At 47.9% G+C, this 18,153-nt stretch overlaps 1 protein-coding gene across 5 annotated transcripts in view; it reads left to right on the top strand.

Moving 5' to 3' along the window:
• Nucleotides 1–18,153, top strand: part of OGDH (oxoglutarate dehydrogenase) — a 105,882-nt gene that overhangs the window by 34,649 nt on the left and 53,080 nt on the right. For 3 of the 5 annotated variants that reach the window (XM_034761594.1, XM_034761590.1, XM_034761592.1), the window contains exons 2-3: nt 2,714–2,902; nt 14,611–14,713. In XM_034761594.1, coding sequence (XP_034617485.1) covers nt 2,714–2,902; nt 14,611–14,713 — 292 coding nt within the window. Of the gene's footprint in view, nt 1–2,713; nt 2,903–14,401; nt 14,493–14,610; nt 14,714–18,153 lie in introns of all 5 variants that reach the window. The other 2 variants (XM_034761593.1, XM_034761591.1) reach the window with 1 other exon arrangement.

Raw genomic sequence — 18,153 nt, 5'->3', positions numbered from 1 at the left:
TTCCTCCTATACGTCTGCTACTTCCATGTTACTCACAAGTGAATTGTCCTATTGAAAATATATATATGTGCATATAGTTTATAAGCTCATACCAGAGTATAGTAATCGGGTAACCTTATTACTGTAACCCTTCTCCTTTCTCATGCTAATTCTATCTGGTGTGTTGTATGGTCTCTCATTTTGTCACAGATCTTAAGTACTCTTGGGGCAGGGACCTTGTCAATGCCATCTCTTGCCCTCTCCACTTTCTGTGAATTGTACACACAATTACCTTAAATATGTTGTGGAGGGGGGATTTGTCCCAGTCATGCAATGTGTGCCATTCATGTGGAGCTGTGTTGGGGGGGGGAAAAAAATCTATGAATTCATTAATTGCTAAATGTTAGCAAGTCTGCATTGTTAATGTTTAAAATCTTAAATTGTGTGCTTGGCCTCTAGGGTGGGGCATGGTCATGAGGCAGCTCTGTGTCTTCCTCCCCCAACGCCTTAAAATTCATCACTGTTGGCTGCCATGAAGGTAACAAGAGTGTAGACTAGTCTCTAGAGTAAAGAGGTTCTGTTATCTCTGGGTTTGGCTCTGGTGTGACTGCCGCTGGAGTACTGTGTCCAGTTCTGGTGTCAAAATTCAAGGATGTTGATCAATTGGAGAGGGTTTGGAGAAGAGCCATTAGAATGATTAAAGGATTGGAAAACCTGCCTTAGACTGAAAGAGTCAATGAACTCAATCTCTTTAGCTTAACAAAGAGAAGGTTAAGAGGTGACTTGAGCACTCTGTAAGCACTTGCATGGGGAACAGAAATTGGATAATAGAGGTGTGACGGGTTGGACGCCCTGGGATGTCACCTGGTGTGCTGAACTGACTATTCTACCAGCCTGGGCCCCCTTTTTACCTGGTCTTGCTGGGCTGGGCTCCCCAGCCTTTTCCAGCCCAGCACACAGGCAGGGCCGCACCCAGGTGCACAGAGAGACAGAGATCCGCTCTGAGAAGGCTCAGCTCAAGGAGCTTGCCACAGAACCCAGATGTCCACCACCCCTTGGAGTACAAACTCAAAATAATATGAAATTCACCTCTTCTCTCAATGGGGACGAGGGTATACACTTCTCCCCTTCCCCCTCCCCCCCCCCGCGCCCCAGTTAGAAATCACATAAATTGGATTATATTGTAAACTAGAAATAAATTTATTAACTATAACAGGTATATTTAAGTAGTTAAGGAGGTAGCAGACAGAACAAGGCAGATTATGAAGAAAATAAACCAGAGCATGCAACCTAAGCTTAATACACTAACGAAACTGGTTACATGTAAATTCTGATTCTAATAATCTTCACAGGCCAGATGCCCTTCCAGCCTGGGTCCAGTTCTTCCCCCAGTTCAGTCTTAGTTGTTTCCTGCATTCATCTTGGGTGGGGTAACAGGGTAGAACTCACAACCTGGATTACCTTGCTCCCCACGTCTTTTGTTTCCTAGTGTGACCCCTGCCCCCCAGCTTCTCGTGGAAAAGTACAGAATTCGAGATGGGTTCCAGTGTCAGGTGACATGGTCACATGTTTCTGTAGCGCCCCTGTAGCCATTCTTCACAGGCTGACCCACCCATTCACAGGAAGACTAAGCTCTTTTACAGTCCATTGTCTCTTGCTGATGGGCCATCATGGGCATTTTCATTGTTGTACCTGAAGTGTTAGCAAGGGGCGTCACTCAAAGTAACTCAGTTGAAATATAGATACGTAGTCAATATTTCTAATTTTAGAGACAGACATGATACGTGCATACAAATAGGATAATCCTATTCAGTAAATCATCCCCTATCCAATGATATCTTACAAGGCCCATTTTGCTTAAAGTACATCTTAGTTATGTCATATTCCTATCACAAGCATATTTTCATAAAGATTATAGAGTGTAATGTCACGAGGGCTTTTCAATGTGGCAGGGAAAAAGTATAACAGAATCCAATGGCTGAAAGTTGAAGTTAGACAAATTCTAACTGGAAATAAGGCACACATTTTTAACAATCAGGGTAATTGCTCGTTGGAACAACTTGCCAACAATTGTGGATTCTGCTTCAATGGAAAATTTGTAAATCAAGTTTGGATGTCTTTCTAAAAGCTATGCTCTAGTTCATGCACAGCAATTGGACTTGCAGCAGGAATTAATTCAGGACAGTCGTATGGCCTGTTTTATGCAGGGGATCAGACTACACTACCACAATGGTGCCTTCTGGCCGTCAAATCTGACTCTCCGGCTGCTGTCAGTGTATTTAGCTGTGTGAAATGGCAACTGTGAATACGTGGGAGATTTTTAGGCTACTGGGAGCCTGTCTACACTTGAAACACTCCAGTGGCACAGCTGCAGCTGTGCTGCTATAGCTCTTCAGTGTAGACACTACCCATGCCGGCAGGAGGGGGTTCTCCCGTTGGTATAGTTAGGGCACCCCTTCCCTCTCCTCTGACCCCCCAAGAGGAAGTAGCTAAGTTGATAGAAGAATTTTTCCAGAAAACTAACCTTGTCTACACCAGAGGTTAGGCTGGCTTAACTAATCATTAAGGGGTGTGTGGATTTTTCATGCCCCTGAGCGATGTAGCTGGGATGACCTAACTTTTGAATGTAGATCAGTCCTAATGCTAGTTTAGACAAGGTCTGGGATGGAGTTTAATGCTTTTGAATTTTTCTGCAATGGATCTATCACTCTGCTCTTTCCTTTTGTCTCCTTAGTCATGGGACATATTCTTTCGCAATGCCAATGCTGGAGCTGCTCCAGGTACTGCTTACCAAAGCCCCCCTCCACTGAGCACCAGCCTGTCTGCACTGACGCAAGCACAGTCCCTGGTTCAAGCACAGCCGAATGTAGATAAACTAGTGGACGACCATCTTGCAGTGCAATCTCTTATCAGGGCATATCAGGTAAGAACGCTCTTTTGTGTGGTGGTGGTGAATGGATACCAGTCTTCAGTTCAGGTTTTGCTCCTTTTTAAAGACACGGGGCCTGATTCTTGACTGCCAGCAGCTTGTATAGTCATTGCCACTTGCCTTGCACTGGTGTCAGTGCCTCCTAGACAAAGGGCAGCGTAATGAAGAATCAGCCCTGTTGCTATTCAGGTTGTTGCCTGAAGTCACATGCAGAATTTTGGTGACTGGGTAAGCAAACTGCATGCGGTGTCACTTTTCTGAACTACTGGTGGAACTAAACCGTTTACCCTGGGGTGCTGGAAAAGGCTTCCATGGTTCTGGCTGTTCGTGTTGTATTTACATGGTAAGTATAGCTTAAGAATGTTTCCTTGCTGTTCTGTGTGTAAAATCTACCTAATTTTAACTGCAAGCCACTGATCTATTGGGAGGATGCATTAGCTGACACTTCCTAGATAATAGAAGAACAGGAGTACTTGTGGCACCTTAGAGACTAACAAACAGCCCACTTCTTCGGATGCAGCTTATGCTCTAATAAATTGGTTAGTCTCTAAGGTGCCACAAGTACTCCTGTTCTTCTTTTTGCGGATACAGACTAACACCGCTGCTACTCTGAAACGTAGATAATAGGAGAGCCAAAACCATTGTTTTTACCCAAATAAAGTGATTATTACAGCTAAGCTAGTTATTAACCCCATCCATCAACTGCAAAACAAGAGACATACCTTTGCCCACCCCTGACTGTTTGGTGGATAATTAGTTTCTAGAATTAACTTCTTAACAATAATGCATCTCCCACTTCATTCCTAGCTTAAAACGTGCTGCTGTGCAACAACTCTGTCTCCAGTGTTCCAACACACTTCCAGGATTAATCCCTGATATCCTAAAATAAAAATGCAGGATACATTTCTCATCTGCAGTTAGGAAGAGGCCATGCTGTCGCTGGCTACTTAAATACATTTAAATATGCTGGCTGAAACATTCGGATCAATACAAAGCTTGATGCCAAAAATCAACACGTCAAGGGGAGCAGGCGTCCTTTCTTGGAGAGAACATCTATAAACTATGGAATCTACGCTGCTTCTGATTTCCTTGCAGAGGCTGTTTTTTCTCAAGATGCTCTTAAATTTACCCTTTTTTGTGGTTTAGTGGTTTCCTATGCTGCTGCTGAGGGTGGTTCGTATATTTTTAATTGCTCTCCACTTTGTCAAGCCTGTGATCTTTATTGTGGACAAGTCTCTCACGATTTATACACTTCAAAAAGAAAGAGATCTCATCTGATCATCCCCTCAACTCCACACACATTGTACCATCCCCTTTATTAGCGGCCCCTGTAGCAGGTTTGCAAAGCTGCTAATTACCATTCAGAACTCTTTATTCTTAACTCATGTCTCACCATCTCTCAGCTGCCGCTAAGGAAGAGCTCCCATGAGAAGTTAGGATCATTCCAGGCATTGTAGTGGTGTTATCATATTTGGAACTGTTACCTAGGAAACTGGGTCAAGCCTATACTTTCATAAAGGCTAGGTTTGTTTTCCTAGCCCCTGAATGCAAACCTTGTTACCTGAACTGTCTCCCCACTGGGTGAGCTGAAATGAGCTCCGTTAATACAGGTGTTGTTCCAGCAGGATCGCTGTTGAGCGACATTGTGGTGCCTCTGCTTCTACCCCTCCTGCTGCAGAGCTGTGTCTCCTCTGCAGGACTCTAGGCCTTGCATGCTCATGGAACAAGAAGTCAAGTTTGCAGTATTTAGCTCATACCCTGCTTGGTACTACATAGGCACTGGTTCTAGGCCAAAAGTCAGGCCGTCGCTCAAGGTCAAGTTGAAATCTGCTGTAGATGGTCTTGGATCTCATCCCTGATTGTATGGCAGAATCATCCACTTCACTCTACTTCCCTCAGTACCAATGCTAATTTATGTTAGCAGCTAAACCCAATGTCTGCCCATTCTTGGTTTGTAGAATAAGTAGGCAAACCAACGAGAAAAATACTTGGATTTTAGTTGTGTATACGTAGTCCAGCCTGAGGTTATTGTGGGTTTTGTTTTTGTTTTGTTTTCTAAATCCAATTACTAGTGAATATCAAATCCCCATTTCTTCCTTTTCTCTCCCTGCCACAGCCTTTGAAATGGCAGAATAAGAGTGTCCACACAGTGAGTTATACTGGTATAACTATTCTAGTAAAGTAGTGCCAGGATATCTTTCCCATGTAGAAAAACCCTTAAAGGAAAGGACTACAGAGCCTGGCAGATAAAGCAGATGTTTGTGACATATAGCCTCTTTAAAAGCACCAGGCAATTACCATCTTAAAAACTGGATTGAACTGGAATATCGCCAAATTAATTATAGGGGAAGAAGAAACTGCTGAGTTTCGTAGTGGCAGGAATGGTGGTTTCTTCTTCGAATGATTTGCTCATGTGTATTCCACAGTAGGTGTGCGTGCTCGTCACATGCATCAGTGCCAGAAGTTTTTCCCCTAGCAGTACTTGTGGGGGGGGGAGCACCTCCAGTGACCCCTGGAGGGGCACCTCTCCCCACCCTCAGTTCCTTCTTGCCACCAGTGAAGGTGCGTTGGAACTGCTTAGCTCCAGCCTTGCTGCAGCTTGTCCCCAGAACTATTTGTTCAGCAGTACCTGTAGTTAGTTTAGTTTTCAGTGAAGTTTGTTTAGTTTCTGAGCCTGGGCCAGGGCATGCCCCGGGATTTAAGTCGTGGGGCTCTTGTAGGCATTCTATGCCAAGGAGTGACCCAACACAGACTGTCTGCGCTGCTTGTGAGAAACCCATATCAGCAAAAGGTGCAAGATCTGCAAGTCGTTCAAGCCCTGGACCAAAAAAGAAAGGGACATTAGACTCTGGGCTATCCTGATGGAGTCGGTGCTGGCCCCAACCCCGGCACGTCGCTCTGATCCGGTATCCGGCACAGCAGCGTTAGTACGCGGAGACCCTCTGGTACCTTTGACTAGTCACCACCGCTCCCCTTCCATGGGGCATGCCAACAGGACCAGAAAGACTCCCTCTTCTCAACGGCACCGAGTGAAGTCTGGGACAGAGGCTAGGCCCATGTCAGGTAGTCCTCGGTCCCCATCGGGCCCTAGGCCTCCGACTCATGCGGAGTGGAGTAGCCCAGCTCCTTGGGAGCAGGCCTCTCCGGATGTCTGGATGCCACTATGCCTGAAGCCCTCTAGGCGGCTAAGGATGTCGTGTCCGTGCTGGTGCTGGAAGCACCACCGATGTCGGCCCCACGCTGCAGAGGCAAGGCGCCGCTGGGATCGCCGCCGGCCTGGTCTCGGTCGAGGGAATGTTCCCAACACCACTCACCGCCCAGTGACAGTTCAGGGCGAAGTCCATGTGGATCGCCCTCGACGCCGGCTAGACTGTCTGGATGGGTGCCATCTGATCAGGACTCCTGGCACTACTCGTCTTCACGGAGCGAGCGGTCCTCGTCTCGAAGGTGGTACCGCAGTCAGTCGCGGCATGACCATCGATGCCGTTCCGAATCCTGCTCAAAGTCTCTGCCAAGGCACCGTAGCTCCGGGCGTCAATCGCCGGCTCCTCGCCATCGCGGGTCCACCTGTCAAGACGGTACACAGAGCAGCTACTACCGTCAGTGCCGTTCTCCCGCCTCGAGGTTATGATCCAGTGGTCGACATAGATCCCGGCACCGCTGCCACTCCCGGTCCGGGGGCAGCAGTGTGTTGTACACCAGCCCTACCTCTGCTCACAGTCGCCCGTCTACAGGCCAGGCTAGCCAGCTTGATCGGCCGGCCCCGCTGGTGCCTCAGCAAGTGCAGTGGCACCATGCATCGTGGCCAGCCCAGTGGGCACCCTGGCCTCCGGCGCAGCCCACGGTGGGGGCTCGCTCGGTGGCCGGGGCATCAGAAGCACTATCGGCCTCCATCCCTAAACCGCCGAGGAAAGAGTCGACGGGACCCACTTCCTCGGTGCCGTGCCCGGAGTCTGACCAGGTGGTGGATCTTCCGGTGCCGGCCGACACCCAAAGCACTGCACCGGCCTCCTCGCCCTGTCTGGAGGAGCTCATTGTGGCCCGGCCCCCCCTCCGTCCCGCAGAAGGACTACCGGGCCCATCAAGAATTACTAAAAAGGGTGGCAGCGAGCCTCCATCTCCAGGCAGAGGAAATGGAGGAGCCCTCGGACTCCCTATTCAATGTTCTGTCCCCCTCGGCACTGGGCAGGGTGGCCTTGCCGCTCCACGAAGGGATGGCGAGAATTTCAAGTGCCCTGTGGCAAACACCAGCCTCGTTGGCTCCCATCTCTAAGAAGGCGGAGCGCAAGTACTTTGTACCCACTAAAGGGCACGAGTATTTGTATGCCCACCCATACCTTGGTGGTTGAGTCGGTCAACCACAGGGAGTGACGGACAGCCAGCCCTGACCCCAAAGAACAAAGACTCTTGGAGGCTGGATGCTTTTGGGAAAAATATTTATTCGTCGTCAAGCTTCCAGCTGAGAGTAGCAAACCATCAGGCTCTCCTGGGTCGCTAGGACTTTAATCTCTGGGGATCCCTCCCCAAGTTTGAGGACTCCCTCCGGGAGCACGATAGAAAGGAGTTTAAGACACTCATGGAGGAAGGGGCAGCTGCCACAAGGGTGTCTCTGCAGGCCACTTTGGATGCAGCGGACACAGCCGCACGGTCCATGGCCTCAGCAGTGTCCATGAGATGGTCGTCCTGGCTTTGCACTTCGCTGGCTAGCCCAGAGAGCAGGTCATCGATGCAGGATCTCCTTTTGACTGGGTAGGGGCCGTTTGCAGAGGAAACGGACACAAGGCTGCGTGAAAGAGGCCCAGGGTCTGGATGGTTGCGTGGGAGTCTGTTCCTGCTCTGGCAAAACCCAAGTTCAAGCCACAGCAGGCTCTCGCCCAGGCCGCCCTCCCAAAATACGAGGCCGCCCATAAGAAGCAATGGGACTATAAGAAACGCCCGCAAAGACAATACCGGCCTGCCCCCCAGCCTGGGTCCTCTAAGGGCAAGCAGGTGGGTAAAAGGCGGTTTTGATGGGACACTCGGTGGTACCCTGCTAGTTTTCTGCAGGGATCCACCCCCCAATAAAGCTCCCTTTTTCCAATCGGTTGTGTGCGTTCCGGAATGGTCGCGGTTCACCTCGGATTTTTGGGTCCTCAACACCATCTCCCGAGGTTACACCCTCCAGTTTACCACCGACCCCCCCAACCGCCCCCTTGGGGGACACATCTCACGAGGCTCTGCTTGAGCAGGAGGTCGGGAGGCTCCTAGAACTAGGAGTGATAGAAGCGGTGCCCAAGGAGTTCCTGGGCAAGGGGTATTACTCCGGGTATGTCCTTATCCCGAAGGCCAAACGGGGGCTCAGACCCATACTGGACCTGCAAGGTCTGAACCAGTACTTGATAAAACTCAAATTTGATATGGTTTTCCTGGCCTCCATCATCCCCTCCCTGGATCCCGGGGATCGGTATGCGGCCCTTGATCTACAGACTTTTTCACTAGGAGGGTGGTGAAGCACTGGAATGGGTTACCTAGGGAGGTGGTGGAATCTCCTTCCTTAGAGGTTTTTAAGGTCAGGCTATGATTCTATGATGCGTACTTCTACATCCATATACTCGAGGGGCACAGGTGCTTCCTCCGTTTTGTGGTGGGACAGAATCCCTACCAATTCACGATCCTCCCATTTGGTCTGTCCACTGCCCCCAGGATCTTTACAAAGCGCATGTCGGTAGTAGCGGCCTACCTCAGGGTTCAGATATTCCCCTATGTGGACGACTGGCTGGTCAAGGGCACCTCCCGATTGCAGATGAGGGATCATGTGGCACTCCTCCTGTCCACATGCACTGCCCTGGGCCTGTTGGTAAACAACACCAAGTCCACATTAGTCCCGGTCCAATGCATAGAGTTTATTGGGGCACTCCTGGATGCAGCATTGGCCAGGACTTCTCTCCTCTTCTCCTCCCCTTCCCCCAGCAGGTTCGAGAACCTGAAAGGGCTCATCGACTCGATCGTAAGGTTCCCGGTGACAACAGCCAGGTCCTGCCTACAGCTGCTAGTCCACATGTCAACGTGCACGTATGTGGTCTGCCACGCCAGGCTCAGGATGAGGCCCCTCCGACTCTGGCTGGCCTCGCAGTTCTCCCAAGCCACGGACAGGTTGGACAAGGTTCTTACCATGCCGAACTCGGTGACCACCTCCTTACGGTGGTGTTCTACACCGAGCAACATGCTCCAGGGGGTCCCTTTCAGGGGCAGGGCCCCGTCCGTGGAGCTGATGTCCGATGCATCGGACCTTGGCTGGGGAGCCCATGTGGGGAATTTTCAGACTCAAGGCCTGTGGTCTCCGCAAGACCTGACCCTTCACATAAACATCAAGGAACTCAGGGAGGTGTGGCTGGCATGTATGGCCTTCCGCTTGCACCTGAAGGGCAAGGTAGTCGGGGTTCTCACAGACCACATAGCCTTGATGTTCTATATCAACAGGCAAGACTGGGCCCGATCCTCCGCCCTCTGCCACGAAGCCTTCAGTCTGTGGGACTTCTGTATAACCCACAACATCCACTTAAAAGCCTTTCACCTACCGGGCGCCCGGAACATGAGGGCGGATCGCTTGAGCAGGGACTTTTCCTCTCAGCACGAATGGTCCCTACACCCAGAAGTGGCCCTCCAGCTTTTCCGGAGGTGGGGAACTCCCCAGGTGGACCGATTCGCAACCCGACAGAACCGACGATTCCCCCAGTTCTGCTCCGGGGGGGCCTGGGGAGGGACGCTATCTCTGATGCCTTTATCCTGCCCTGGTCTGGCCAACTCCTATATGCCTTCCCCCCCGTTCCCGCTGATTAGCAGAGTCCTAGAGAAAATAAAGACTGACAAGGCCAGGGTTTTCCTTATTGCCCTGGCATGGCCCAGGCAGCACTGGTACGGGACCCTCTTGGGCCTTGCGGTGGCTCTGCCGTGGCCGTTGCCACTCTGCCCGGACCTGCTCTCTCGGGACCGGGGCTGTCTCCTCCACCCCAACTTGGCAGCTCTTCATCTCATGGCGTGGCAGCTGAGTGGCTAGGTGGTGAGGAGAGGACATGCTCAGCTCTGGTCAAGCACGTCTTCCTTGAGAGTAGATGGCCCTCCGCTCACCGCTCCTACATGGCAAAGTCGTCTCGTTTTGCTAGGTGGGTGACAGACCAAGGTGTATCCCCAACGGCCGTCCCGATCCAGTTTACCCTCGATTACCTCCTCCGCCTGAGGGCCCAGGGCCTGGTGCTCTTGTCAGTCAGGGTGCATCTGGCAACCATATTGGCTTTCCATCCCCCAGTGCAAGGACACACGGTGTTCTCCTATGCTGTGACCGGCCGGTTCCTTAAGGGTTTGGACCGGCTTTACCCATATTCTAAGCCCCTGGTCCCGCAATGGGACCTGAATCTGGTGCTGGCTTGGCTTAGGGGGCCCCCCCGTTTGAGCCACTGGCCACGCGTTTCTGGTCTCACCTCTCCTGGAACGTGGCCTTCCTGGTTGCTATCACATCGGTCAGGCGGATCTCGGCACTCAGGGCCCTGACCTCAAAGCTACCATGTATTGTTTCATAAGGACAAGGTCCGGCTCGGCCCACCCCCCCGCGTTCCTCCAGAAGGTGGTCTCCGCCTACCACATGGGTCAGGACATTTTTCTACCAGTCCTTTGCCCCAAACCCCACGCGACTAATGAGGAATGCCACCTCCACACGCTCGATGTGAGGCAAGCTCTGGCTTTCTACCTCGAGCGAACCAAGCCATTCAGAAAGTCCTTGCAGCTGTTTGTTGCCTCAGCTGAGTGCACGAGAGCCCAGCCGATTTCCACTCAACAGCTGGGCAACTTGATCACTTCATGCATCCGCTCCTGTTATGAGTTGGCGGGTGTTCCCCCGCTGCCTATTGTTAGGGCACACTCGACATGGGCACAGGCCTAGTCGGCTGCCTTCGTGGCCCACGTCCCTATTCAGGACATTTGTAGGGCCACAGCATGGTCTTTGGTTCACACTTTTACCTCACACTATGCGATAGTCTCCGAAACCAGGGATGACGCCGGGTTCGGCAGGGGGCGGTACTCCATCCCGAGAACTTGTGAACTCCTACCCACCTCCAGCAGATACAGCTTGGAATCACCTACTGTAGAATATACCTGAGCAATCACTCAAAGAAGAAAAGGCCTCCTTCCCCGCTGCTGGAGTTGTCTGGCAAGAAGGAACTGAGGGTGGGGGGGAACGCGCGGCTCCCCTTATACTGCACCAGGCAGGAGCCACTCCAGGGTTCGCGGGGGGTGCTCTCCCTCCCCTCCCACCCACCCCCCCACACGGGTACTGCTAGGGGAAAAACTTCTGGCACCGGTGTACTTGGCGAGCATGCAGACCTACTGTGGAATAGACATGAGCAACACATCTCGAAGAACACCAGTTACGGAAAAGGTAACTGCCTTTTACTTTCTAATCATACCGGTAGTTATGTGTCTGTTTTCCTGCCTCAAAACAAGCCTCTACCAGCCATTACAAAAATTAATCAATCTGCCTTTGTATGATTATAATGAAGGAAATAGTCATATGCCACCCACTCAGGTGGCATTCCATACCTTGCTGCTTTCATGGCTGCCTACGCAGTTCAGCATGTTTGCACTGCAGAGCTGCTTTGTATTAAATCTAGGAGATAAAAGGAAACTAACTTCTTCCAGTTCCCCCACACATTCAGGGATTTGGGATTTGGGTTAGAAACCAGACAACTATCAAATCCATCTCCTGGTGCTCTGAGTTCTGAGCTGTTTGACAGCCATAACCAGGCAAGCTGACCCTCCTCTGTTCACCGTTACCAAAGAACAGGATTTCCAGCATTGGAACCCCAGATCCCTTGGCATGCATGATTTGAGAAGCTGAACTGGTTGATCTAATGGATCTCTCCATGTTTCAATTACAGGACAATCCTCATGGATTATCACATGCCTGTTCAAAGGGTGGGGAGTGGGTCCCAGACTGGTGCAGGAGAACATTTTTCTTATTCTAATCCAAGACTGTGGGGACTCATCAGCAATAACTCTGGAGAGGTCACGTGATGCAGGTGCTCAGCGCTTTCTCAGTGAGTTCCCCTAATTTCAAGCACTAAATTATGGCTCCTCAATGGATTAAACCACAGAAATCACTTCCTAAACCTCTCTGGGATCATTTACAGTACTAAGGCCTTGTCTGTACATCCAAGTTGTACCAATAACTATGCCAATACCACTAAAGCGGTACCACACCCCAGTTATATTCAGGAAAGGAAATAAGCTATACCACTGTAAGGTATTGTTATATTTGTATAACTGGGTCCACACTCGAGTGGGCGCTGCAGATATGATATCCTAACTTGCAGCTCAGAATGGAAGCGGATCAGGAAGGGAGTCAAAATGTCTGCAAAACTAGAGGCCTGGTCACCAAGATCAGGCAACATACTGCCTTCAACTTGTAGTAAGCTTTCAGAAATCAAACTGTCTCTCCAGGCCCCCTAACTGAAACAGCAGTCTGTTTCAAAATCAGCTGACACCAGTGGAATAAAGAACAGCAGTGTTTTAAGGCCCATACTGTTAGATACACCCATCTGCAGCTTCTGGACAACAGCCTCCTAGCTGGAGGATAAAACTATAGATATTGAAAATAGAAGTTATTGACTCAAAGTTTCGGCAGCTGAGCAAGCAGTTGGTGGGAATGACCCCAGTGGTTTCTGAGGGAAGAACTCATAACTCATCAGCAGGAAACTGTTTGGCATGAGACTTATTCAAAAAAACTAAATTCTGATCTGGCATAACATCTCTCATTGTGGGGTTGGGTGTCTCTGCACGTGTGAGCAATATCCAGATCAGAACCCTCAGCAACACTTCCCTGAGTTTGAGTGATATCTTCCCAAGCTTTTCTGATATCAGAAGCAGAACTCCCGAAGCTGTTTCTGAAGAATACCTAACAACAATTCACACAAGTAGAAAACAGCCCAAAGTCTGTAATAGACCAGAGATGGACTGAGAAACATCCTTTATCAAACCAATGTCTGCACAGCCTTTAGAATTCTCTCTGTTTGGGTGTCTATACTGTTCTCCTCTCTGCGGTTTCTGGGTGCCCGTACTTATTCCTTAACAGCCTAAAGCTCTTTAGAAAGATGAGCTCCGAACCTGACTTGTAATATTGGCCTTTGATGGGTAACATCCTGCTTAGTTTGGAACTTGGTGTCAGTGGTAAGGGGAGGGCTACGCTAGAATGAAAAAGACTAAACTATTTGAGACTCATCTTAGGACCATCCTCTGTGCTGGAAGCACTTTGCTATTCTTGTGCTTAAACTTGTTGAGTGGTTTAAGTCTTCTTCCTTGGTTCAGTCAACCATTTATGAAATTGAACTGATGTATCTGCCCAACTTCAGTCTTGGAGCATTGCCAGCTGTTCTTGTGTTCCCAATCCAACCCGCAACTCCTTCTCTTTTGAATTATTGTTGCAATGCAACAGGACTATATTCTCTGCACTAACTAGTTATTCACATTTAAGCCTGCCAGCCAACTTGGCATTGGTCTGACCACTGGGATTATTAACCTGGGAGCTGACTCTTAATGTACTATGGTGTTTACAGGAAATAGTCATGGTTGAGTTCTTAAATTCTGGAAACTTGTATGATAACAAGTGCCTCTCCTGTACAGATCCAAGGTGGTAGTAGATCTACTCTTTGCTTTGGGATCACTTCTCTGATCTCCGAGAATCTTTCAGCGGAGAAGAAAATCTTTGCTTTGCCTATATTGAATTTGACCCCCAGTGTTATAAATTTCTTCACTGTAGAGAAGGTGTTTTGCTGCATTCATAACCATGTGAGCCTTCTGGGCTGCTATCTGGTTTTGAGCTGAGAAACTTCACACTGTAAATGTTGTTTAAATATGAAACCAGGACATCCTAGTGATCCAAGCAGAAACAAAATAAGAACAATTTACCAAACCACACAACATACAATAAATCTACTTTCTTGTCTCCTTGCTACTGTGGGTTGAAAGGGAACCCTAGAATCTGATGGGAACCAGGAGGCTATTAATAATGTTTCTCTTAGGCATGTGTTCAGGTCATGCTTGTGAATCCCTTGACCTGTTATTTAGGAAATGCTTTCAGAAATTATCTGACAGAGTTCAAAAGTCCCTCTGCAGAACATGAAGACATAATCCCTTCCCCAAAGCGCTTACAGTCTAAGTAATCTCCCCTCCACAGCTTCCTTTGAACTGTAAAATGGAGTTAATAATGGCTAACTCGGGGGGAGCAGGAGGGGAACGGAGCGGTGGAGGGAAGTTCTGGGGCCATGCTGATAAACTTTGTATATGGTGTATACTCCATGTTGCTCTTAAACAAAAGTTGTGATGTTTATGGGCAACTTTTTTATACATTATTACATGCAGTGGATCCCTTTTGTACAGTGGCTTTGCAGAAAGGGTGGAATGTGAAAATATGTATGTCTCTTTTAATGAACTTGTTTAATAACTGATCTGTGTTGTTGCTTCTAGGTCAGGGGTCACCACATTGCAAAGCTTGATCCTCTCGGCATTAGTTGTGTAAATTTTGATGATGCACCAGTAACTGTTTCTCCAAACGTCGGTGAGAATTACTCTGCAAATTAATTCGAATGTAATTTAACTTTTTTTATCCCTTCCCTTTCCTTCCCCCCCCTCCTTTTGGTATCCACTTTCCTTTCCATTCCTGGCCCATTTCATAGATTCGAGGGCATCATGTAGCACAGCTCGACCCACTGGGAATCTTGGATGCAGATCTGGACTCGTGCGTTCCAGCTGATATTATCACATCCTCAGACAAACTGGGTGAGGGCTTTGAGAGCAGTTAGTGCCGCATTGCTTGCGCTCCTCTCTCACTTTCACAGCTTTGTTGTAGATAGAGCGCTTCACCAGGAAGAGAGGTCTTAAGTTTCCTTAGTAATGATCACGTTCTAAATTTGTATCTGGTGAAACATTGGCTTCACCAAACTAGCAGCAGCGCACCAGTTCTACTACTCCTTCTAGTTATCCTAGTGGATGTGTATTGTACCATGTGGTAGATCTAGGAGCCATGTTATCTCTCGTCTCCTATCAACATTTGTTAATTTCACATTGCAGTTGTAAGTGGACTGACTAGTCCACTGGTGCAAACAATTGCATTTCTGTGGAAATGTAAAGGGATAGGGGGAGACAGGTATCATGGAGACAGGTGTTCATGCTTCCTTTCCTTAGCATCCTTTGCTACTGGAATCCTCAAAGCGCATTGCTGCTTTCTCGCCAACAGGCTGCTACTGCTTCTGGGGGCCATGGTGGTAGCCCTCAGCAGGTTGGAGAAGACAGGAGCTTTGTTGGTATTCTCCATACAAGAATAGTGCAGTCAAAAAGAAATCTCTCTTGAATTACCCACAGTCATATGTCATGGTGTTAATTTTGTGACAATGCTGTTGCATTCCTTAGTTCCTTGGCTTGCTGTGGAACTTTAAAACAAGTTGAATGCACAGTTTCAACTCTGACCAATAATTGTCTGCTAGTGATCATGACAAGGAAGCTTTGGAATGTCTTCCCATATTAAGTAGAGAGGTCGAAAATACAGTGCTTTTGGTTGGAAGATGCATGTATGTTGCACAGATGACTGTGTGTGTTGTTCAGTACTTGAAATTCTGTCCCAAAGGTGCTGAAATTCCAGTACCTCATAACAGTCTCTAATTTTGATCTCTGTAGTATGCTGCCATTCTTCTAGTCTAGATTATGGTGGCTGAGCTCTCTCTCAACTTGCTGGTGCTTTCCAAGGGTTTATAAACCTGATTCTGTAAGCTCTCCTAAGCAGCATGCTTCTAACTTAGACTAGAGCAAGAGTAATGACCACTAACCCTGACATGGGTGAAACACCTGATCAGAATATATTGTGCATGTAAATGTATTTGATGATGTCTTGTCCAGCTACCAGTATAGGAACAGGAACATGCTGCTGGAATCTATTCAGGAGTGTGCAAGGGGAAATAATTTAAAAAATCAACTTGTTTGGCTTGGCTGAAGCGTATAGGATTATTGAAGCAGTAGTTGCATTGTAGCTATGAAGGTCAGGTAATCCTGTCTACGATCATTTATTGTTCCTAGAGCTCTTGACATTTGGGTCCAATTTTGTATTCGGGTTTATCATTAGCCATTCAGTCCCTTGTAGTCCAGTACAACTTTAAAACAAACAGTCTTAGCTGGTGCTGACTCCGTCAGGGAGCAGTAATGAGGGACTTGCTTTCAGACATCCATATTCATCAAATACGGGAAAACCTTTCGCAATCTCAGCCCAATGTCCAGAAAATGTGTATCTAAATAGAGTTGTCTGGGTCTGTGCCCCAAAGATCAGTGAACTCTGGGTGGAGCTAGTTCTGTGGCTGGAATCCCTTCAGGTTGATGGCTTAGCCTGTCAGTTCTCAAGAGTCCAGATCCAGGAAAGAAAAGGAATGTTTAATCTGATGTCTGCTAACTGCATCACTGTAAACAGCTGATGAGCATTTAAAATCATTTGGTGGCTCTCATTCTAGTCCTCTGCCCATGTTTGTGGCAGCAAGGGGGGTAAAGGTGGTTTTGAGCCACATCTTGTGCTCCCTGGATTCTGAGATTGTGTGGCACCCTGCACAGTCCCTCATGTAAATTAGAACAGCCTTGTGCTGCTTTAATTTTAAGATCTATTTCTTGTAAGCCCTGGAAAGCAAAGAATAGTCATAGTGAGTGTGTTATGGCCATGACTCCAATGCACCCCCTACAGCTGAGGGGATGTCTGAGAGATGGGCCAGTGTAGACCCTTATACCAGGCTGAACACCAGCTAGGGGGAGGCCTATGTGCTCAGTGGTCTCATGAGGCTGTTTCTGCCCTCTGAGGCGACTTTTTGCTGCCAAAGTGGCCTAAAGGGGCATTAGTGTAGGTGAGAATTGGGCCCCATATCACAGAACTAAAAGGAAGAAACTTCTTGAGAACTAAATTAAATTTAACACTGAGCTCAGTACTGTTCTAATCTGGAAAATGCCTTGTGTTTAAAGGCATAGTAGGTTTCTGCCTCACAGGTTCAAGCAAATCTATTCATTTTAGATGCAAAACTGTGTTTTCTGTTGGGATTCTGCTCTTATTCTCAGCTCACTAGCTTTGCAGTACTGACAGAAAACACATTTTAACTTTAGTAACATTCTATTGATGATGAATGAGCTAGAATAGAGCTGGAGCGGAGCAGGCTGAAATCGATTAAGGGAGAAATTGAGGGCCAGCACAAAACCTACCTGTATGCACCAGTTTAAGACCTATCCTGAGACTTTAAGTGGTGTGTAGGCTATCTGCTGATTCTAGACTCTGACTAGACTTGGGGATGTATTAACATGTTTTCTAAACATAACACCCAAAGTCACCAGTTACTTTTGAAATCTTGATCTTAACATCTTTTTCCCAATCTTTACTAAGATCAATGTAAAAAGCTGCATTGGATTTTCAACATTAGCAGGGTTACTATTTACAGCATTTTTCTCATCCTGTCAAGGAAACAGTTGATACATGAATTTGAAAGGGAACTTGTCATTAAGTAGAAGATGGCTGTAAAATTCAGCCATGTGTGGAAAGATCCCTGATATGAGAAGTACAGCAGTACATCTGAGCATCCGGTTAAACACAGGTTGTTCTGCTCTGGCACAGTCCTCACCAGGATCAGAGTGTTTGCTTCATTAAATAAAAAGAATTTTTAAAACTGGATGTCTTGCCCAAATGGGCATTACAAGATCTAAAAGCAGGAGCAGTGCTGCGGACAGTGGAAAGGCTGTAGGAACGCCTGATGGGTCAACAAACACAAGAGAAAAGTAAGCACTAACACAGATGTCTGCTGAAGAGTTCCTGCATTCTGTCAAAATCTGTGTCAAGAGTAAAATCCTAACATTGTTGAAGAACAAGATAAGAAGCCAATAAGAATGTTGTAGAACTTTGTCTGAGTGTCCCTGTTGCAGTTAAAACTCATTGTGGAGGAATCTAATCTGTCAGGAAGTTCTAAATGAAATTAGCTGGCTTAGCTGTGAGCAGATGTGCATCGGCTAAGACTCCAAAGGAAGAAATAGTCTTACTAACAGGTATAGTCCAGTTATGCTTGAGGGAACAGACTTTCAGAAGACCGCTGTGCCCAGCAGCTAAACTGGCATGTGTTTGAAAACTGGTTCCCTTCATTTAGGAGCCAAAGGCCTTATCTAAACACACAAGATGTACTGTTTTAACTATGCCAATATAGTTAAGTAGT

This window comes from Trachemys scripta, chromosome 2, assembly GCF_013100865.1.
Source record: "Trachemys scripta elegans isolate TJP31775 chromosome 2, CAS_Tse_1.0, whole genome shotgun sequence".
In the NCBI taxonomy this organism is placed as follows: domain Eukaryota; kingdom Metazoa; phylum Chordata; order Testudines; family Emydidae; genus Trachemys; species Trachemys scripta.
Note: the sequence above shows the minus strand (reverse complement) of the source record. Positions and strands in the feature narration are given on the sequence as shown.